This window comes from Aotus nancymaae, unplaced genomic scaffold (genome assembly GCF_030222135.1).
Source record: "Aotus nancymaae isolate 86718 unplaced genomic scaffold, 86718_ANA_hifiasm-v0.15.2.pri h1tg000021l, whole genome shotgun sequence".
Lineage (NCBI taxonomy): Eukaryota > Metazoa > Chordata > Mammalia > Primates > Aotidae > Aotus > Aotus nancymaae.
In genome coordinates, this window is record NW_026988433.1 from 30,780,316 (window position 1) to 30,804,246 (window position 23,931).

The window sequence follows — 23,931 nt, forward strand, 5'->3', positions numbered from 1 at the left end:
AATTATAAAGACATATGAACAAATTTAGGATTATTAAAATCACTGGTTTTATACAAAAAGAAACCTGTTTCTGGCCAGGTGCTGTGGTTCACACCAATAATCCCAGAACTTCAGAAGACCAAGTCAGGAGGATCACTTGAGGTCAGGAGTTTGAGACCTGCCTTGGCAAGATAGCAAGACCCCATTCTTAACAAAAAATAAAAAAATTAAACTTACCTGGGCCTCATGGTACACACCTGTAGTCCCAGCTACTAGGGAGGCTGAGGTGGGAAGATCACTTGAGCCCAGGAATTTGAGGCTACAGTGAGTTTTGTTAGCACTTCTGCACTCCAGCCTAGGTGACAGAGCAAGACCCTGTCTCTTTAAAAAAAAAAAAGAAAAGAAAAACAAAAAACCTTCTTTAGAAAAACTTGTAGTTATCTGTAGGATACAATACTTACTTTTATGCTTCCATATTTCTTAGGTGGTCCACAATTAGTGAGAATCTGTTTGCAACCACTGGTTATCCTGGCAAAATGGCAAGCCAGTTTCAAATTCATCATTTAGGACATTCTCAGGTAATGTGGAAATGTTTTGTAACATATGTGCTTTTCTTAATTTGTGTTTTTGACTTTTCCACTCATAGGTCTAAATTTGTAACTTGTTAACTAAAAACATTTGTATCTGTTATCTGTTTAAATTGCAAGAAAAGGTGATTAATTTTTTTTTATTTTTGTGTATTTTTTGATGTTTACATTACCAGTAACAACAGGTTTTTTGGCCAATATTCATGTAAGAGGCTTTTTATTTTTTCTGTCGCTTTTATATTTTCTTCTTTATTTAAATACATTAATTTTGCTTGTTTGGTTGGTGTAGACAGCAAAAATGGAATCTGGACTGTACCAGTTATTCATAGATGGATTGTATCCCATATTCCAGCTGCATATCAATAATGTGTATTTCACCTGTAAGGGAGAATATTTTTAAATTTTGTTTCTGCTACAAATACAATTTATCAGTGCATTTCATATTTTTGAAAGTCATTTTGATTTATTAATTTTGGGGACTTATTGTGCTTCTTGAATTCTTCACATATTTTATAGCCCATCCTCGTGGGTTCTGTACCCGTTGGATCTGGCCTCTCCTGGCATCGAACTCTCCCTCTGTGTGTAATTGGAGGAGACCACAAGCTGTTGTTTTGGGTGACTGAAGTATAAAGTTTTCTCTGAACCTTAGAGTCACAAACTTTGTATTTTTAATACACATTTTGAAGAATTTCTTATTTTTATATCAAATATACTGCATACTTTAGAAAATGTCTCAGTTGCTTTTATTACATAAAATGTTCATGGTTTGAAAAATTATTTTCCTACTCTGTTCTTTGTGTGTATACATATATATCTTTTTTAATCATCTGATAAAACTATATATTGACTCAGCAGCTCAGCTCCAGAGAAGAGATGACTAAGGAAAAGTAATGCTTTTGAGTTTATCAAAAAAGGAGTATTCAAAGTGTATCCTGTCCTCTATACTTTGAGTGTAGAATTCTAATTCTCAGGGTCACAAACATATATCAAAAGAGAATAAAGTCCAGGTGCAGTGGCTCACACCTGTAATCCCAACACTTTGGGGGGCTGTCGGGGGGTGGATCACTTGAGGTCAGAAGTTTGAGACCACCCTGGCCAACATGGTGAAACCCCGTCTCTACAAAAAATACAAAAAATTAGCTGGGCATGTTGGTGCGTGCCTGTAATCCCAGCTACTCAGGAGGCTGAGGCAGGAGATTTGCCTGAACCCAGGAGGTGGAGGTTGCGGCGAGCCAAGATCACGCTATTGCACTCCAGCCTGGGTAACAAGAGCGAAACTCCATCTCAAAAAAAAATAAAAAATAAAATAAAAATAAAATTAGCCAAGCATGGTTTGAGAGGCTGAGGTAGGAGAATCACTTTAACCTGGAAGTCAGAGGTTGTAGTGAGCCAAAATCATGCCACTGTACTGCAGCCTGCGCGACAGAGCAACACTATCTCAAAAGAAAAAAAATCTCTTAGAGTACTCTGGAAGTGGTTGTTGAGTATATATATGTGTATGTATACTCAATGTAAAAAATGGTCTTTAGTTTCTTAAATATGTGATTGATTATATTACTCAACCCTGTTTGTGCAGATTCCTTTGGACTAGGTGTTTTAACAGTCTTAGAACATCTGATATATGGGATAAAACTTACCTTGAAAAATGACTTCTAGTGGATACCTTTTTAACAGCCTCTTTTAAGAATCTTCATTGTTCTTACCAAGAAACTCAAATGTTTTTGAGATGGGACCTAGTGGCAGTGGAACTGTGTTCACCCTCTAAAAAATCATGAAAAATCAACATTACCTAAGACAGCTGTATCACATTTTTGGGATACATCGTGATACGGACAGAAGCATATAAAATTATGGTTCTGCTTATCAGTCATGTATAGAATTCAGTACATTTTGACAAACTGTCAATTCCTGTAAGTTAATGCCCTCTCTGTAGCTTCATTTCCTCTTGTAAAATGCAGATAGAAATCACTGTTTTGTGGAGTTGCTCTAAGGATTAAATAAAGGTGAAAGAAAATACATACTATGTGTCTGTCACACGGTTTAGAGATGTGCATTTATTTCAGAGATGAGTAAGTCTTATTTTTGAGGTTTTAGAGATTTATGTTTAATTAATGCCAATAAATATTTTTTTCTCAAGTTTTCGTAAGGTGTCTTAAAATAATTATCTTACGAAATCAAGAACATTATATTTTTAAGAGATAGGAGAATGTTCTAGATAATTATTCAGTGAAATTTTATAATCATGTAGATGTTTGGGTTCAACTTTTACATGCTTAAAAGTACAAATGAAAAATTTCATAGCAATTTCCAGGTCAATTATTTAATACAGTAAGATATTATAACCAAATGATATAAATTGTTTCATTTACCCCTCTATCAGAAGATTTTGAACTAATAAAGGAAAAAGCAAAGAGCAGGGAGTTTTAGCATGGTTCTCTTTAAGATTCTCTGTGATGGGGCAAGGATTCCTAAAAGTATCAGGATAGCCAAAGGGCTTTCAATAATGACTCTTAAAAAAATTTATCATTTCAGGGTATATCCAAGAAATAAAGTCATCCCTAAGGCTGGTGTATTCAAAAATGGTTGTCATATACTTCGAAAAATTGATGTAGGAAGTGGTGGGTTTTATTTAGGGATGGAAATTAGGGAGCTGAATATGTTGGGCTTGGGTATATAAGATACCCAAGAATAGGGCTAGAATAAGGGCTTATCCAAAATAAAACAGTTGTCTGATGAAATTACCCAATAGGGCTGGGTGCGGTGGCTCATGCCTGTAATCCTAACACTTTCGGAGGCTGAGGCAGGCAGATCACTTTTGGTCAGGAGTTCGAAACTAGCCTGGCCAACATGGTGAAGCCCCATCTCTACTAAAAATGCAAAAACAAAATTAGCCAGATGTTGTGGCACATGCCTGTGATCCCACTTACTCGGGAGGTTAAAGCAGGAGAATCACTTGAACCCTGGAGGCAGAGGTTGCCATGAGCCGAGGTCGTACTCCTGCACTCCAGCCTGGGCGACAGAGTGAGACTCCAACTCAAAAAAAAAAAAGATTACCCAGTAGGACTTCTGTATCTTGCAGTAGGGGAAGCTGTGTTGGAAAACAATAACTCAACATGATTGTATGTGGTTATGCCAAAAAGAGAGGAAATGTTATCCTCAAAGAGAAAAAAAATGGTGGTTCCATTTGTGAATTAATATAGTGACTGTAAGATAAGACATTCTCAAGAAATGAGAGGGTTGCCTTTACCTGTTAGTTTCAGGAGTGAAATGTACTTTATTCTGTGTAAGCATTGAGAACTGTAACCTCTTTCTTTCTTTAGATCGTAAAAGTAGGCTACAGGACCATTTTCCAACTTACACTTTGTTGTTAAACTTTATTTTGTTTATTTTGAAATTGTATAGTGATTTTTTTTCCTTGGTAAAGTTTGTTCTTTGAAATATGTTTAAATTATACTAAGACAGGAGGAAGTATTTATGAGGAATTAGTTACTGGTCGTCACTTCTAATTCCTGATGATAACATGAGATATTTCACATTGCGTGTCCTGGTTTTAGTTTTTCCATGTTTGTTTATAAATATGTCTAAATTTCTGTTGTAATTTAAGTTTTCCTCAGGATTGCTTCACTTAAAACATCAAAGAGAAAAAGTTGTACTTATGTTCTAAAACTTGTATTATTTAGGACTATTGAAGCAGAAGTCAGGATATCACAAATCTGCAAGATATCAGAGCTAAATCCTACTTTTTCAGAATGATGGGATTATAAGTTCTATTTCATTTTTATGATTTGGCTTCTATGTTGTGAATATTTCAATATCTCTCCCATGGCAAAACACAAAATCACACACCCATGCACTCCAATTTGTTTCTTACTTTGGTAATTTGTGACTGCGTATTGACACTGACCCAGAAATGTTTCTGTTGCTGTTTTAAATCTCATGTCAGTGGAGAAGAAATTAAAATCTGGTTTGCACATTTGTGTCTGTTTTTTTGTAATTGTCCAAAATCTGACATTGTCCCAGAAATGCTGATTGGGAAGTTATGAGGTAATATTGTGCCCAAGACTGATTTTAATAGTTTTTAGGAGAGAAAAAGTATGGCTCTAGACTATTTTCCATGTTTTTCTATACCTCGAAAAGTTAAACTCAGTTTAACCCAACTTTATTCCATAGAAGTAATAGCCTTAGCTCTGGGCTCAAATAAAATTTGCCAAATAAAAATAATAATTATTATTCATTTCCACACATTCCTTCTGAGAGCTTGGTCAAGTCCTCAGAAGCAGCATTGTGTTCCAATATATCTTTATCAAACTGTGTGCTCAGTAAAAAGGACAGGAGAGAACACACTTTAATTTTAACACCTTGCTGATTCTAAAACATTTATCTTAACAAGCATTTGAAAAGAATTTCAAAACAATTAACGTTTGTTTCTGATTATACATTTAAAGAAATAATGCCCTTTAAAATGTGAGTAGAACTTTTTTATTAACATGATTTCAATTTATAGCAACCATTTGTTACCTAATCACAATAACACCACAAAATAATTAATGTATCAGCTTTGAAGATCTCATTTCACAAAAGCTAAAAAAACACACATTATGATATATCCATTACTCAAACTCATAAGCACTTCCATTTGCATGCATTGGGCACAGATTTCATGGAAAATCAAAAGCATTTAATCTACTTTCTGACCTTTTCATCTGTTTTTTGAACTACCTTAATTAAAAAAAAAAAAAATTGTTGCCCTTATCTAGGATCAAGTGATGTCTGTCTGAAAATTTCCTTGGATCAGCTTATTTCTGTGCAACTTATGTCTTTGTTATATAGCTGTTTGCCTTTTGAACTAATATTCGACAGGATGCTCTACCTTGAGACTTGTAACACTTAATGTAAGCTTATAAAATCCACATGAACAATGGTAAGTAATGAGGAGACCACCAAGTTTCTCAGCCTTTACAAACAATTTGATTTAAAGATTTATGAAATATTCATTTCTACCAACTGCATTTATAATGCTGTAATGAGTTGAGTTTCTATTTCTATGTGGTAAAAGACAATAAATGCTGCTGGCATCTTTGTTTCTAATGGTGATTAAACATAAAACTTTGATCTTATAAACACAGCTGTTGTCCTATCATTGAGCCAAATGCAGACAGGATTAAACTCTGGCCAAAATTAAGGTTAATCTTTGCAACCATCTTAAGTAAGAGCTTTCTAATACTGTTTTAGGAAATCTGTTTTTGAGACAGCATAAAAGGAAGTAAGTTCCAGCCAACTGACCTCTAAAGTAAGCCAGACGCAACTAATGATAAATTATACCATAGTGATAAAGAAGATAGAAAGGTGGAAACTGTCTAACCAAGTAAGTTCATTTTGGTTCATTTTTACTTAGAAAGTCACCTTTTACCATAATAGTCTTAGTTGACATTAAATCAGACCATATAAGTTACTTTTTAATGGACTTTCTACCATCTTAATTTAATGTTTCTTTGGTTAATTGCTAGTATTTTCTTTCACTAATACTAAAACTAGGTGTTTATTACAAATAGAATAACTTGATACATTTCATTGTAATTATTGTGTAATAGCTCATTTTGGTTTCCAGCCTACAAAAAAATTTTTTTTTCATTAAGTATTAGACTTTCTGGAATTTTGTATACTTTGCCAAATGTTCTGTAGGGCTGATTCTCCTGTGATTTGGACATTAGCACCTCAAGCTGTGTTGTGAACAGCTAATAATGCATTTCTCTCCAAATTACCTATTCCAAGAGAACATTTGTAGGACTACCCCTCACCTGAAATCTGTAGAGCTCTAATATTGGATTTATTTCATAAGATTTTCCTGGCATGTGATTTTGAGCAAGTACAGGATGTGGTTATATAGACAGCTTTCAGAGATCTCACCTCATCCTGGACTTAATCCACAAATCCATTAAATCCCAAAACTAGGGAACAATTCTGGAATTCTGTCAGTGTTTTTGACCTCTTTCTCTTCCTATCATTACACCCACCTACCATAACTAAGATGTATTTTTTTGTGTATATAGTCTTCATGTAACCCTGGGTCATTGTTCCCCAACCTTGGTGGCAAGTACCTGGGAGAATGTGGAACTATTGCAAGGTTTCTCAAAATTATATTCATGCTACCACTAGCAAAATCCTCTTTTTCCTTAGAATTCATGACCTCCTAGGGTCCTGAGATAGTAAGACAGCCCCAGAATCAAACTTGTTCACATATTCCTAACAGACTTGCACTTAAGGTGTCTTGCCATCTTTCACTTCCTCCCCAAAACACCATAATAGGAAGGAGGGGAATGACCTAGCCAAGGAACTCTCCATTCATATTCAGAGACAGTGGCTTTTGGAGATCTCAGCAATCTTGAGAGGGTAATAAGGCATTCCCAGATATACGGAGGTGTGTCTGTCATCTTGATATCTACTACATGTCTTCAGATTTAGCTCTGGAGTTTGGAAAAAAGCCAATAGAGCTCACTTATATTCCTATTTAAAATTTCCCACACAACAATGTATGTGTGTTTGTTCAGTGAATATTAGATGTCCAACCACAATCATCATCAATGTTCTTCAAAATGTTTTTAATATTATTTAAAGGGCTTCTCATACTGGAAAACACTATGAACCATTTTCCTAGATTGACTGGCTTATAACTTGTGGCCCAGATATTTTTTAAAAGTTCATAGCAAAGGCTCTAGCATGATCATTTTGAACTCTAGAAACAAAGCTTCGGGAAGAAATGTTGGTGCTGAACTTCAGAGTAGTTTTAAGTGATTTTATTTGGTTATGATTCAAAATGACCTGACCACTTTAAGAAGTCCAGGTGCTGAGTCATTTACAAACACAGTCAGGGGAGGTTAATTAGAAGCAGCTGATAGTGGCATCATTTGCTGCTTTTCAAAAAAATAAATGGAGATGGCAATTCTATGAAGAGGACAGAGTGCTAATAAAAGTGTGCAAAACTAAGCAAAGACTCATGACTGAGGTTTACCTAATTTCTACTGCACCAAAGGGGGAAAAATATGACTCAGTGAATTCAAGATAAAGTACCATAACTCTATAAAAATAGTAATGGTTGCTCCTAAGAAGTCTCCTCGCTTCTGCTTCTCTCTCCTAACCACACTGGTGTTTCCCTTGTGGCCTTGTATGGCATGGTGTGCCTCTTGGGAACAATAAGTACTAAATTCTTTCAATAGCATTAGCTTCTCTTTGTCACCTCTTGTCTCCATAAGTAAAAGTCCCATGAGTACAGTGAGACCTTTTCCCAACCCCCTCAAAGAAGGCAGGATCATTTTGATTGTTCTTTTGCTGAGGAATAGCTGACTTTAAGTATCTGTAGGTCTCTTCTCTTGAGGTAGTTAGCTTTCCAGAGAGGAATCAAGTCTCCTGCCCAGAGGATATAAGGTTACAACTCAATTTTCTGTATGAAGTTAGGAAAGACAGAACAATTAAAAGGAATAACTGGAAACATTAATTACTAACACAATTGAAGTAACAAGGCTGAAATTCCTTCACTTAACCAAGTCTCAACAGATGATTGGTATCATTCCTGAGAGGTGGGGTTGAGGAAGAAATAAGGATGGGAAACATTTAATTTTGTTTTCCCACTATTATGAATCAACACCATGCCTCTCTAACTGTTCCATCCTGAAGCAGAGCAGGGAGAAATACAAAAAAAAGCCGGGGGGAGGGGGAACCATTTTTAATTATTTCCCCACCTAAGACCATACTCATGATAAAAATAAATAACAGCAATGTTCTGGTAATCTTATGAAAACATTTCAAGAAATTGAAAAATTCTTAAGGTTTTTTTCTTAAATGAATATATGGAGGTGGCACATATAGTCTTTGAAATCAGTATTCATTACAATATATTTTGCCCTCAAAATTCACTACAGTAAATGAAATTTGTTAATACTTTTCATTTTTACCAGTGCAAGAAAACCTGAAGGAAAGAGTACATATTTCAAAGGGTATCTGGCAGTTGGCCAAGACTTCTAGGTATAGATTCTTTTTAATAGTCCTGGAAATCCTTTATTAAAATGTGAATGGCACCGCTCTCAGGAACTAAGGACGACTGATGAACAGTAATCATCAAAGATCCTAGGAGGCAAAGAAACTGCCACTCTAAAAACTAAACCATTTAACAAAATTTTGTTGGTAGTCTATTGCTTCTAGGCCACAAGCCTGTACAGCACTTTACTGTCCTAAATCCTATAGGCAATTGTAACACCGTGGTATTTGTGTATCTAAACATAGAAAAGGTGTAGTAAAAATACTATACCTTTTACTATAATCTAAAGGATTCACCCTGTAATAAGTAGTCCATTACTGAATAAACGGTATGTGGCCCATAACTGTATCTAGAACCACATCATATACACATGTATACACAAATACACGTATATAAACACCTGCTACTTTCACATAACCATAACCATGAAGTTACTATGCTGTTTTGTTTTTTATTTTTCTCCTAGTTGGGAGCCTCTCTTGGCTCTAGAAGAAGGCTAGGCTGACCACTGGGGAATTCTGCTCAGGGAGGCTGATTAAGTGAGTAACCAGAGTTGTGAGTTCCACCTAAATTGAAGGTTCATGGAATATCAAGTAAGATGTGGAAGTACAAGTTTTATTAAGCCCAAATGTCACTCAGAAGATACTTAGCATTTACTGTAGGTCAGACATTGGGCTAGGGCCTTAATAGTGAACTAACAGAGACTGCCCTAAATTGATAATATAGTAGGCTTTGAAGCAAATAGGCAATTATATGTGCTAAGGTAGAGTTAAGCAGAGAATGCTATAGAAGCATATAAGAACAGTTAATCTAATCTTTGTGGGTTAGGGAAAGCTCTCAGGATGGAATGGTAAGACTTCTGCTAGTAGTTAGAATACAGAAAGATGCATGAAAGCCTTTTACATAGTGGTAATAAGAAATAACCAGATAAAAATCACACTTTTTATGGGACTGCTGAAAAGCAATGTCTGTAAGACCTTAATAAAATAAATTCTATAGACATGCCTATGTTTGGAGGAACATAGTTGAGCAGAGAGCTGTGGCATTGCCATGCCCAGAACAAGCCTGCCACACTCTAGGAAACTTTGCAGAGTTAAGGAGAAAGTGGCTGAGATTTTGCCAATAGTATAAGCTGGTGAGACAGACTTGGGTCTGAAAGGACCTCAATCACAAAAATAAATCACTTAGGCTTACGCCCCACCCCTAAGATTGCTAAGAAAGCAGCAATGGAGGAAATGCTTTTGGTAAGTAGAGAAAATTCACTAAATCTTACACATTCTTCCAGTGCTTGGATTTCTGAGCCCTGCTGAAGCTGAATCCAGAGGTGAACCAACTGATCTGAAACTATGGCCCATCCCACTCTAACTCAAATACTGACGATGCAAGAGCTGAGTGTTTTGCAGGAGGTTGAATTGAATTAACTGCACGTAAACTTAGTCAAAAGTTGCAGCCCAGCACCAGCTTGATTCAAATTGTGACTGAATCTGAATGTTTCATTCCTCACTGAACATTCTGTTCTTTTTTTCACAATGTCCAGAATAAAATTAAACATTATAAGACATGCTAAAAAGCAGGAAACAACCCATAATTAGGAAAAAGTGGTCAATAAAAGCAGGCACATTGATGAACCAGAAATTGTAATTATTAGATAAGGACTTTGAAAAATTTTATAAATTTGTTTTTTTAATAAAGAGGAAAAGATGAATGAAGGGAATTTCCTGAGAAAAATAGAAACTCTAAAAAATAACAAAAATATATCTGAAATCAATTTATTGGATGAGTTTTATAATAAATTGGAAAGTAGAAAATACTTGAAGATAGGTTGGTAAGAATTATCCACACTGAAACACATGGAGAAAAGGAAATGATTGGGGGAAAATGAGCAGAGCACCGTGACCTGTGGGCAATATCAAGCAGTCTAACATACAAGTATTTTTGAAGTCCCAGAATAAAAGAAAAATGATAAAAACTTTTTTTGAAGAATTAATGGCCAAAAATCTTTCCAAATTTGATTTAAAACAACAACCCCCAGATCTAAGCAGCTCAGCAAGCCACAAGCAGGATAAATACAAAGAAAACCATACCCATACCCCACGCACATTATATTCAAACTTGAAAACCAAGGACAGAGGAGAGAAGAGATGTGAAGAATGAGTAGGAGTTACCCAGGCAGGGGTGGTTAGGAAGCAAGGGAAATAGTTCCAGTCAGAGGGAAGACATCTTGAAAGACCCACACACAGCAAGCAGTTCCAAGAATTGAAAGAAATTATTTGGGGTTAAGGAGAAAGTTGTAACAGTGAGAGGTACAGTTAAAGAAGTGTCCCAGAGCCATAGAGAAGACCTGTGAGCATATTAAACTGAGGAAGATGGGGAACAAAATTATATCCTGGGTAATATAATCAGATTTGTCTTAAAAGTTACTATGGCTACAATGTGTAGAATAGATTAGAGAGACACAAGATGGAGGCAGGAACTATTGCAGTAACCCAGGCATAAAAGTGTATTGTACAGAACTTGAGATATGGCAATAAATATGCAGTTACAGATTGATTCAAGAGCTACTTAGGAGATAGAAGAGGTAAGATGTAAAGGAGGATGGAGTAAAGAGTGACTGTTTCCAGGCTCAGCCACTACCCTCAAGTCACATTCATTATCTTGTACCAAATAGAATGTTCCAAAGTATAATTCTGATCATGCCACACCCCTGCTTAAAAGCTCTTCATTGACTCCCATAATTTCTCTGCTCAAGATCTTTCCATGACTTCCCATTACACCCACAGTGAAAGCCAAAGTCCTTATGATGTCCCATAAAGCTCTGCATGATCAGGTCTCCACGTAACTTTCAGACATCATGTCCAGTTCCCCACATTGCTCACTATGCTTCAGCTATGCCTTCTTGAAAGAAAAATTAAGAAAGTTCAATCAGGAGAAGGTGATCAATCTAAGGTTAAGCTAGGCAACGTGAAACACCACCCACTCCCAAATAATTGCTACTGATGGTCTATGGATCACATTAAATAAACGTGGACTACAGCATCAAATCTGGCATAAAAGGCCCTTAAATGAAATTTTTCTGGCTATGTTTCCTGAGGCAGAATAGGGTCTGGAGGGAGGGAGCCTAAAGCCGATTCATACTGACTTCCTAGAACAAAATCAAAAGGAAAACTCCAACTTTCTATACCTAAGTAATAAAAGGACCAGAGGCTACTCCCTTTGCAAACCCCTACCTTTTCTGATGGGCAGGTGAAAATAGAAAATACCTCTAATTGGTTGCTTTCTGCAACCAGTCAGATTTTGCATAGGAGTGTAGCTTTGTAACTTCACCTCAGCTTCTGATTAGTTGCTGTCTGCAACCAGTCAGACTGACTGTGGGCCAAATCTCAGACTGACTGTGAGAAACTGTTGTTTCTCACAACCAATCAGATGTTTGTATAGGACTGTGACTGGTGTAACTTCAGCCTCTGATTGGTTGTTTTTCACAACCAATCAGACTGATTGTGGGTCACCACTTCATTTACATGAGGAGAACACCAAGTGGACAATGGGAAACCTCTAGCGGGTATTTAAACAGAAGAAGATTCTGTATCCAGGCCCTTGAGCTCCCGCCTGCTCCCACACTGTGCAGTATACTTTCGTTTTCAATAAATCTCTGCTTTTTTGGTTCATTCTTTCCTTGCTTGGTGCGTTTTGTCCCATTCTTTGTTCAAAGCATCAAGAACCTGGATACCCACCACCAGTAACACTCCCACCTCATTTCCTACCATTCTCCATTTATGGGATCATTTGCTTCAACCAAACCAACAGGGCCAGGTGCTGGTGGCTCACATCTATAATCTCAGTGCTTAGGGATCATTTGAGTCAAGGAATTTGAGGCTACCATGAACTATGATCCTCATAGCACTCCAGCCTGGGTGACAGAGCAAGACCCCACCTCCCTGCATCTTTAAAACAAAACTGCCCACTTCAGTCTACGTCTTCATCTTTTTGATGCTCTCTGTGACAGTCACTTCTGTAGGTTGTGCCTCACCTCTAGTATTTGACGTTTTACTTCATGTTTTAACAACCTTTGGAAGACTAGGTGCGGTGGTTCACGTCTGTAATCCTAGCACTCTGGGAGGCTGAGGCAGGAGAATCGCTTGAGGCCAGGAGTTTGAGACCAGCCTGGGTAAATAGCGAGAACTAGTGTGTATACACACACACACACACACACACACACACACGCTTTAGAAGTAGGTCTTATATCTCGTTCTTCAGAGCATAAACCTTGCCAGTGCAGCAATCGAACTCAATCTTTGTTTTCCCAGCAAGGCCTAGCAGAGTATATGGCACTTAGGATTTTTTTAAAAATTGTTGCTCAAGGAATGACAGAGCTATTATATAACAGACAGAACTAAGCAGGGATAACCTCAAAAGGACCCGCAATTTCTGGCTTTTTTGTTTGTTTGTTTTTACCCCCCTCTAAGATTTTATTGCTATAACTGCATTCTTGCACCATCACGCACCACCCCGAAATTAACGTCACAAGCTGGACTTAAACTACCAATCCCAGAATGCCCAGCAAGGAGGCGGGCTCTCCGGAAGCCGCCGAGTGATTGGTGAGCGGAGGCGTTTTCTTCCGCCGGGAAGGGCCCCGGAGGCGGGGATTTGCAGGGGACAATTGAGACACGACTACCAGGTTGGGCGGTCACCATCTGGGAGGGGTTTGTGGGTGAACTCTGGGTCTCCCGCCCGCTGAGGAGATGGATGAGGACGGGCTTCCTCTCATGGGGTCAGGCATAGACCTGACCAAGGTTTGTAAAAGACGGTGCTAAACTTCCGGCCACCCGGGAGGAGGTTGGGGAAGACGCCGCTTTCCGGGGAGACCCCACCTTCCCGGGCCCCACCCTGTCCCGACCCCGGGCCCTTCCGCCGGCCTCAGGAGGGAGAGCCCCACAGTCCACCTTGAAATGGGGTCCCTCCTGAACTGATTGAGACGGCGTGCATCTCCCAACTTTCGTTTCCGGTGTCGGGTGTCTCTAGGTGCCACCGGCGACCCAAGCCGGTTGTGATCGCTAGCCCTACCTCTTATTCAGCCCCAAGTTTTTGTGTGTGTTTATGTGTGTGGCTTTTGCCTGCTAAAATTCATACTAGTGACGCTAGAGCATGGTCTCAAACTTTAGTGCATCCTCTGTCATCTTCGGACACCCCACCTACAGTTTAGGAAAACAAGTTAATGACTATTCACAGTCTTTCAAGAAATTCATATCACACAGCAAAGTGCCTCGTGATTATGTACGGATATTAAAAGGTTTGCACAGCGTACGTTCCTCCTGTATGAACCCTGTTTGTTTTTACGTAACACAGGTGCCAGCTATTCAACAGAAAAGAACAGTGGCCTTTCTAAACCAATTTGTGGTGCACACTGTACAGTTCCTCAACCGCTTTTCTACAGTTTGTGAGGAGGTAGGTCCTGTGATACTGGTTTATAGAGTCGCCTAGAAATCACCTTGCACTGCTGAGATTGACAAATGGAGTAAAACAAGAATTACAGTCTTTATTCATGTACCATGATCTCTTGTCACCAATTGTGTTAACACACCTTAAGTTCTCTTTTACTCTGATTTCCTGCACCCCCTCCTCTAGTGAATTAGTTTTCTAGAAGTCCTGGTGAGATAGTTCAGGCTTATTGCGATTAAAGTGAACAAAAGGAAATCTAAACTTTCTTTCTTTCTTTCTTCTTTTTTTTTTTTTTTTTTTTTTTTTGAGACGGAGTCTCACTCTGTCGCCCAGACTAGAGTGCAGTGGCGCGATCTCGGCTCACTGCAACCTCCACCTCCCGAGTTCAAGCAATTCTCCTGCCTCAGCCTCCCAAGTAGCTGGATTACAGGCGTGCACCACCACTCCTGGCTAATTTTTTGTATTTAGTAGAAACAGGGTTTCACCATTTTGGCCAGGCTGGTTTCGAACTCCTGATCTCAGGTGATCCACCCGCCTCGGCCTCCCAAAGTGCTGGGATTACAGGCTTGAGCGACCGCGCCCAGCCTCTAAAATTTCACAGTTGAAAATAGTTTTTATTTTGAAATTCATTCTCCTACCCCAGAAATGCATTGTTTTTATTAAAATTATTTTACATTCTAATCTAAAAGATGGCTAGAGGATATAACCTAGAACTTTGGCATCAAATGTGATTATAGAAATAAAAATATTTTCTGTGAATGACTTGTGATGTAAGGATTAAGTACCCAACTAGGGATTAGGTACCAGAACTGGCACAGCAGTGTGCACCTGTAATCCCAGCTATTCGGGAGGCAGAGGCAGGAGGATCACTTGCACCCAGGAGTTTGAGACCAGCCTGGACAACATCGAAAAACCCAGTGTTTTGTTGTTTTTGTTTTTGTTTTAAAAAAGAGGATTAGGTACTAGCTCCAGGATCCAGGGAACCCCTGTCTTTTAAAAAGCCAAAAAAAGAGGATGAGGAGGACGATGGGAACCATGGGTTGAAATTTAAGGAAAGAAAAGTAAATCATGGGACTTAGATAATTCACAAGTAAATCTGTTGAACATTCTGTCTTATGTAAGGTATAGCCTTAGCAATTAGAGCTTTTGTTAAGTGTGTTACTGCTATTAATAAAAATTGCATGAAGATGGAAAAACTATTTTTTACTTGTATGAAATTCCAGTTATTGTTTTGTCTAATTATCAACATTTCTTCTTCCTTCTAAGACAAAGTAAAATGTAATAATTGGTAGAATAAGGGACTCAATTCAGTTTAGTTTATATATTAATGGCCGGAAACTAGATGCTTTCCTCCAGTCAATTTTATTTTGTCCTGCTATCTCTCTAAATAATTTAGGATATAAAATTGAATAAAAACCAGTAAGCCAAAGTTTTCACCTTTCAATTTTTATACCAGGGCAAGATGGAGGAGTATCTGGAAAGGGACTATCCCAGGATTACTAGCAGAAAGGAGCAAATACTGCATCCCCATAGTCCTTATCATCAAGCTGAAAACTAAAGAATAAATCAACAAGTAAACACACCTATGAAAGCAACTTGGTTGAGCTGTCTTGAAGCATGGATAGCCCTTCACTTTTGTAGTGCCCAGTGGTTCTTGAATGAGAGCTGTTTACTGACAACTAGATCAAACAAAACAATAATCGTCTCATTTATTGGTAGATTATGATCAAAGCCTCATGAGTCACTCTTTAACCTCCTCCTGTTCGTCTCTCAACTTCTCTGCAGCTGTTCTGGCTGTATCATCCCTAGTACTTCCTTGAACTCTAGAGAAAAGTTTGTTCATCAAAACCTCATGAAGTTTAAAGGTAGTCTATTGCCTTTCCTCGTTTTTCAAAAATCTTATTTCTTTATTTAAATTGAGAGGTAAAAATTGTATTTTTATGATGTACAACATGATGTTTTGATATATATATACATTGTGGAATGGCTACATCAAGCTATTTAACATATGCACTGCCCCACATACTTAATTGTTTTTGTGGTGAGCACACTGAAAAATCTCCTCTCTCAGCAATTTTCAATACAATATATTGTTATTAACAGCAGTCACCATGACATATAGGAGATCTCTTGAACTTATTCCTCCTGCCTAACTGAAATTTTATATCCTTTGACCATATCTCCCCAATCCTCTTAACCCCAAGCCCCTAGTAACCACCATTCTACTCAATATTTCTGAGTTGTACTTTTTTTTCTTGAGACTTGATCATGGTGAATGACCTTTTTAATGTGCTGTTGAATTCAGTTTGCTAGTATTTTGTAGAGGATTTTTGCTTGTATGCTCACTGGGGATGTTGATCTGTGATTTGCTTTTCTTGTAGTGTCCTTGGCTGGCTTTGGAACCAGGATAATGCTGGTCTCCTAAATTGAATTTGAAAGTTTTCCTTCCTCTTCAGTATTTTGGAAGAGTTTGAGAAGGAGTTGTATTAGTTCTTTTTTAAATGTCTGGTAGGATTCAGGAGTGAAGCCATCAGGAATGGGAGTTTTGTTTAGTGGGAGACTTAACTACTGATTTGATCTATTTACTTATTATTGGTCTGTTCAGATTACCTATTCCTTTATGATTTAGTCTTGATAGGTTGTATGTGTCTAAGAACTTTCCATTCTATGTTATCCAATTCTTTGGCATATAATTGGTCATAGCAATCTCTTATGAGCCTTCATATTTCTTTTGTTTTAATTGTAAAGTCATGTTTATTGAAGTATGAACTTATATTCAGTAAAATTTACTGTTAAGTATGAGATTTGACAAATGCATAGTCATACCATAATCAAGATGTAGAATAATTGTAAAACAAGGTGTAGTATCACTCCAAAAATTCCCTCATGCTACTTTGCAGTCATCCCTTTTTTATCCCTAGGAATCCATTGTTCTGTTTTCTGTCAAAAGGGTCAAATTTAATCACTACGGTGATCTCCAGTATTGTAGAAAAATGTCTGAGCATACAAAACACACAAACTAAGTTTTTAAAAAATGAGGTACTTTAAAGAATTTCTTTAGCATACCAGCCAAATGAAAGTAGCTTCATATTTTACTGCAGATGCTCAGATATCTTAGGCAGAATTAAGTCCACCATTGCCCTATATATGCCTCAACAGTAATATTTAAGTAGACTGTAAAAATAAACTTATTATCTTGCCTCAACAGTAATATTTGAGTAGACTGTAAAAATAAACTTATAATCTTTAGAATCCTCAAAGCAATGGGATTTTTAAATGACCTTTGTAAGTTAAAGCAGAGTTTATAAAGTTGTCTACATAGTTGTAAAATAGCTAGTCTAATTAGATAGAATTAACGTGCTCTAAAACTGACCTGCTTGAAGAACTACTTTTAGTCATGTCTTTGTAGGTAGAGTATGTGAACCAAGATTAAGTACTTGCTCTTTTGTGTTAACACTGTTTCAGGTTTCAGATTGGGGCTGGTTGAGAAAAACTGTTTAAAAAACAAACTGGTTTAAATAATGGAATTGAATTTTATGGAAATTCTCTATGGCACCAACTCAGCCACAGGACAGAGACAAAAAAAATCTCATACAAACATTCCTATAGAAAATTGGGACCATCTCAGAATTCACCCCAGCTACTACCGTGAAAGAGATAAAGAAAGCAAAAACTTCTCTTCTGAATATATCAGTGGTTTCATATTCAAATACTCTTTATCTACTTGAAAAGCTTCGCTGGACGAGTCACAATGACTCACACCTGTAATCCCAGCGCTTTGGGCTAAGGCAGGTGGATCACTTGAGGCCAGGAGTTTGAGACCAGCCTGACCAACATGGTAAAACCCCATCTCTACTAAAAATACAAAAATTAGCTGGGCATGGTGGTGCATGCCGGTAGGCCCAACCACTTGGGAGGCTGAGGCAGGAGAATCACTCAAACCCAGGAAGCGAAAGTTGTACTGAGCCAGGATTGCACCACTGCACTCCAGCCTGGGTGACAGAACAAGATTCTACCTCCAAAAAAAAGAAGAGCTTTGCTATTTCTTTAAAACACACACCAGACCTTAATTAAGTTTGTCAGCATTTGTAACGTCACTGAGCCGAATTGCACCCCGTGGCTGAAAAAGGCATTCCTTCTATTTCTGTGGTATCAGTTGTAACGTCTCTTTCATTTCTGATATCATTTGAGTCTTCTCTCTTTTTCTTAATCCAGCTACAAATTTGCGGATTTTATCTTTTCAAAAATCCAGCTCTTAGTTCCATTGATCTTTTCTATTGTTTTTCTAGTCTCTAGTTCATTTTTCTCTGTTCCAATCATTATTATTTTCTTCCTTCTACTAACTTTGGGTTTCATTTGCTCATCTATTCCTTGAGTTATAACACTAGGTTATTTTGGATCTTTCATCTTTTTTGATATAGGTCTTTATTGCTGTAAACTTCCTTCCCCCTTAAAACTCCTTTTGCTACCTCCTATAAGTATTGATGTGTTGTATGTCCATTTTCATTTGTCTCAAATATTTTTTAATTGCCATTTTAATTTATTTGACCTGTTGTTTAGGAGCATGTTGTTTACTTTCCACATATTTGTAATTTTTTCAAAATTTCGTCTATTATTGATTTCTAGTATCATACCATTATGGTCAGAAAAGATACTTGATAATGATTTCAATCTCCTTAAATGTATTAAGATTTGTTTTGTGGCATATGATATAACCTGGAGAATGTTCTATGTGCCCTTGAGAAGAATGTGTATTCTGTTGCTGTTTATTGAATGTTCTACATATGTCTGTTAGGGCCAGTGTTTCATTATTGATTTTCTGCCTGCATAATCTGTCCAAGATTGAAAGTAGGTTATTGATGTTCCTCATTATTATTGTATTAGAGTCTATCTCTTCAGATCTATTAACATTAATACACTAATATTAATATATTTAGGTGCTCTGATGTTGGATGCATGTATATTTACAATTGTTACATCTTCTTGATGAACTGCTCCCTTTACCATTATATAATGACCTTCTTTGACTCATTTTGCAGCCTTTAACTTATAGTCTGTTTTATCTGAAAAGAGTAACTCCTGCTCTTTTTTGTTTTTTTTATATGAAATATTCTCTTCCATGCTTCCTTTTCTTTCTACAGTGACTTGTTAAGGGATATGCAATATAAAAAGATTTACATTACAAAATCAAAAGCAAAATGTGGAGAGGTGGAGTAAAAGTGCAGATTTTTTTTATGTTACCAAAGTTATGTTATAATCAGTTTAAAATCACCTGTTACAACATGTTTTATGTGAGCTTCACGGTAACAACAAAGCAAAAACCTAATAGTAAATACACAAAAGATAAAAAGGAAGGAATCAAAGTCCTTACTAGAGACAATGATCACAAAGGAAGACAGCAAGAGTGGAAGAAAGGAACAAAAGATCTAAAAAGCAACCAGAAAACAATGAACAAAATGGCAGCAGTAATTCCTTACCTATTAATAATTACCTTGAATGTAAATGGACTAAATTATCTGATCAAAAGACACAAATTGGCTGAATTGATACAGAAATAAGACCCAATTATATACAGTGTACAAGAGACTCACTTCATCTTTAAAAAATGGACACACATAGATTAAAGTGAAAGAATGGAAAAGAGCTGGGCACAGTGGCTCACATTTGTAATCCCAGCACTTTGAGAGGCCAAATTGGGAGATTCCCCTGAACTCAGGAGTTCAAGACCAGCCTGGGCAACATGGTGAGACCTTGTCTCTACAAAAAATTAAGAAATTAGCCAGGCATGCTGGTGTCTGCCTGTGGTCCCAGCTAATTGGGAAGCTGAGTTGGGATGATTGCTGGAGCCTGAGGGGTTGAGGCTGCAATGAGCTGTGTTCATGCCACTGTACTCCAGCCCAGGGGATTCTCCTGCTTTGACCTCCTAAAGTGCTGGGATTACAAATGTGAGCCACTGTGCCCAGCTCTTTTCCATTCTTTCACTTTAATCTATGTGCGTCCATTTTTTAAAGATGAAGTGAGTCTCTTGTACACTGCATATAATTGGGTCTTATTTCTGTATCAATTCAGCCAATTTGTGTCTTTTGATCAGATAATTTAGTCCATTTACATTCAAGGTAATTATTAATAGGTAAGGAATTACTGCTGCCATTTTGTTCATTGTTTTCTGGTTGCTTTTTAGATATTTTGTTCCTTTCTACTCTTGCTGTCTTCCTTTGTGATTAGATAATTGTCTCTAGTAAGGACTTCGATTCCTTCCTTTTTATCTTTTGTGTATTTACTATTAGGTTTTTGCTTTGTTGTTACTGTTAAGCTCACATAAAACATGTTATAACAGGCTATTTTAAACTGATAATAACATAACTTTGATAACATAAAAAACCTCTGCAGTTTTACTCCACCTCTCCACATTTTGTTTTTGATTTTGCAATGTAAGTCTTTTTTATATTGCATATCCCTTAACAAGTCATTGTAGCTATTATTATTTTTAATAGTTTTGTCTGTTAACCTTCATACTAAAGATATAAGTGATTTATATGCAACAGCAGTATTAGAATATTCTGAATTTGACTGTATACATTTTTTCAGCTCTAAAATTTGTTTGATTTTTTAAAAAATAATTCCAATTTTTCTGTTAAATTTCTTATTTTGATCATTTATCGTTTTCCTGATTTCATCAAATTATTCCCTGAATTTTCCTGAAGTCCGCTGAGCTTCTCTAAAACAATAATTTTGGATTATTTGTGAACAAGAGTCAGTTACTAGTGATTTATTTTATTTCTTTGGTAGTGACATGTTTCTCTGATTATTCTTGATCTTTGTGGCTATGTGTTGATGTGTGCGTGTTTGAAGAAATAAGGACTTATTCCAGTCTTTGCAGGCTGGCTTTGTCTGGGAAAGCTCTTTACCAGTAACCCCATCCAGAGGTTCTAGACAAACCATCTGGCGTGGTGCATGGCAGGCTTGCTGCTGGAGTCCTTGGGTAGGCTGGCCTGGTGCCTGGGTTCATGGGGTTCTTCCTAGAGCCTGATCTACTGGGGTGTATCTGTTGATGAGCTCTATAGGGGTGGACCTGGATCCTTAGGGTTCCAACTTGAAGCCTAAGTCCACAGGGGCTGGTCTGGCACTGGTATGAGCCTTGAGCCTGAGTCTGCAGTATCTGGCCAGGTTCCAAGGTGGTCCTGGTGCCTCGGACCCCTGGGATGGGCCTGGAACCTGAGTACGTTGGAGTGGGCTTGGGTCCTGATTATACCATGCCTAGCCTGGAGCTTGAGTCTGCAAGAGTGGTCCTGAAGCCTCAGTTTATGGGGGCCAGTCTGGCAATGGAATCTACTGGAGTGGTCCCAGACTCTGGTTCTGCTGGAACATACCTAGACCCTGACTTCACTGGTGCCTGGCACCACAGGAAATTGCCTAGGACCAGCTTGATGCTGGGGCAAGTGTGCAGCCTAGGGTCACAGGGGCTAGTCTGGAGCCTGGGGTTATGGGTGCTGGCCTGGTGACTTGGGCCACATGGGGCTGGCCTGGGTCCTAGGGCAATAGCAGCTAGCCTGGAACTTGAGTCCACAGGGGTGTTCCTGGAACCTGTGTCTATGGGGGCCAACCCAACAGAGGGCCCTACTGGGAAGGGCCTAAACCCTACTTCCACTGGGGTGTAGGCTGCAGGAGCCAGTCTAGGGCCGCAGGAGCTAACTTGGCACTGGTCAGGCCTGGAACCTGTATCTGCAGGAGCTGGCCTGGTGCTGGGGTGGGCCTGAACCTTGGGCCCATGGAGGCCAGTCCTGTGCTGAGAGTGGTCTAGAACCTAGGGCCACTGGGGCTGGCCTGGCCCTGGAGCAGAGTTGGAACAGTCTATGCAGTCTTGCCTGGTGCTGGGGCTGTCCTGAGTCTTGAGCTGGTCTGGAGTCTGGGATCCCAGTGGGACAAGCCTAGAACCCAGGACTTTGTGATCCATCCTCATACCAGGATGGGCCTAAAGTCTTTGCCTGCAGTTATCAGCCTGGAGTCTGGGCTGAGGGGGCTTGCTCAGCACTGAGTTCTACTGGGGTGGGCCTGCTGTTACGGTCCAAGGCAAAGTCCTGTGCTCACTACCTCTCTTTCACCCACCTGGAGGATATCTCTATCCATGCTCTGCTGCCTGGAGTTGGTGGAGGGGTGACATGACTGCTATAAAACTGTCCTTCTTACCCTCTTCAATGTGTTTTTTCTTATTTTTGTGCTACACCTAGTGCTGTAATTTCTCACCTGGTTTCCTTAGCTCTTGAGAAGGTATTTTCGTGCGTGGATCGTTTTCCAAATGAATATTTCTGTGAGAGAATGAGTGCTGGGAAGTCCTATTCCCCCATCTTGCTATTGTCCCACCTTTTTCTCCTTTATGTATGATCATCTAGGGTTGACTGTAACTCATTTTCTACAATATATATTTAGGCAATTTGTACATTCGTGTCAGCTGGAGACTGCTCAATGACATGACAACTAATATTTATTGTGTACTTACTCTGTGCTGGGCATCATACTAAGTGCTTTATGTATATTTAATTATCAGAGTCAGCCCTTTGAGAGAGGATTGGTTATCCCACTCGTGCAGATACAGAAACTAAAATGCAGAGAAGTTTAAATCATTTGCTTAGTCATTCATTTATTCAACGTATCTTTGCTTGCCCCCAGTAGTTGTAGCTGCATTCACTGCACATACACAGAATGTAGCAGAACTGGATTCCAACTGATTTTTTAACTGGAAAAGTCAGTATCTCATTACTGTCTTACATTGCACTGCCTTATCTGATTAAGAAGCATGTTTATGTAATTTTCGAGTGAGAGAGTACAGTACCAGTACCTTCTTATAGCTATATTAAAATCTATTTTTAGATTCATATTCACTTCTTTGCTATGCCATGTCTGTTTGGTGTAATATATTTTTTGATGTAAATTCCAAGGATATGTGTATTCAAATGTGAGGTGCCATTTTCTCCCAAGTTAAAGTCACTTCAGTGTTTTGAAATGTTTTTTGTTAATGGCCTCTAGTCCTTGTTTATTTAAAGCCTTAAACAGGAACTAAACTGACTGTTTCTCTCCACAAAAGAGGAATCTCAACTGTTAGTTTTTAAACTGAAAGTGAACTGAGAGGAAAAAGGAAACTTTTTCCACCCCCAACAGGATCTGGTTTGAATGAAACCCAAACTTAAGCAACTTCAGTCACAGATAAACTCTCAAGCCAGAATTAAGTTTGAAACAAATTGCTAGGCTTCCTTCCTCATCAGTGACACTGTTTTTAGAGTTCTTCACTAAAGAGAAGAGTATAAACTGCATTCTGTGAAGAACTCAACTTTTCAAACACTTTCTGCCTATTAGGCTACTTTTGTAACTCTTCCATTGATTGGCACCAGAGTAGAAGAGAGATTAGATGACAGAGAAAGTAGTAGAATCAGACCCAAGTTACAGGGGTACTTACGGTCATCTCCTCTTCCTTCACAAATCCCCGGTGAGCATTTTTATTCTTGCTTTAGTCAGCAGAATCTTATGGTCATCCATTGGGACTGCAAATTTTGAGGGGTTGGCAGGAAGCAATATAAGATCTGTGCATATAAGCATTTAACCTTATAGTGAACCTTAAAGTCAGAGGTACTTTGTAAACAGACGTGTCAGATGTGTTACTATGTTTTTTTCATAATGTAATTTATTTTTGGAGACAGGGTCTTGCTCTATCACCTGGGCTGCAGGGCAGTGGCATGATCACAGCTCAAGTCAGCCTCAACTTCCTGGGCTCAAGTGATCCTCCCACCTCCGCCTCCTAGAAGCTAGGACTACAGGCATGTGCCACCACACCCAGCTATATGTGTATGTGGGTGTGTGTTAAAGATGGCATCTCACTACATTATCTAGGCTGGTCTCCAACTC

General features: G+C 38.3%; 2 protein-coding genes across 7 annotated transcripts in view; both read left to right on the forward strand.

The window, feature by feature from the left end:
* Positions 1–4,539, forward strand: part of NUP37 (nucleoporin 37) — a 45,447-nt gene extending 40,908 nt beyond the window's left edge. For all 3 annotated transcript variants that reach the window (XM_012469226.3, XM_064379915.1, XM_064379914.1), the window contains exons 9-10: positions 464–557; positions 1,083–4,539. In XM_012469226.3, coding sequence (XP_012324649.1) covers positions 464–557; positions 1,083–1,196 — 208 coding nt within the window. In that variant the 3' untranslated portion in view covers positions 1,197–4,539. The remainder of the gene's footprint in view (positions 1–463; positions 558–1,082) is intronic.
* An 8,702-nt stretch (positions 4,540–13,241) lies between these two features.
* The window catches only part of WASHC3 (WASH complex subunit 3), a 105,389-nt gene continuing 94,699 nt past the window's right edge, over positions 13,242–23,931 (forward strand). For all 4 annotated transcript variants that reach the window (XM_064379916.1, XM_012469227.2, XM_012469228.2 and 1 more), the window contains exons 1-2: positions 13,242–13,388; positions 13,942–14,040. In XM_064379916.1, coding sequence (XP_064235986.1) covers positions 13,338–13,388; positions 13,942–14,040 — 150 coding nt within the window. In that variant the 5' untranslated portion in view covers positions 13,242–13,337. The remainder of the gene's footprint in view (positions 13,389–13,941; positions 14,041–23,931) is intronic.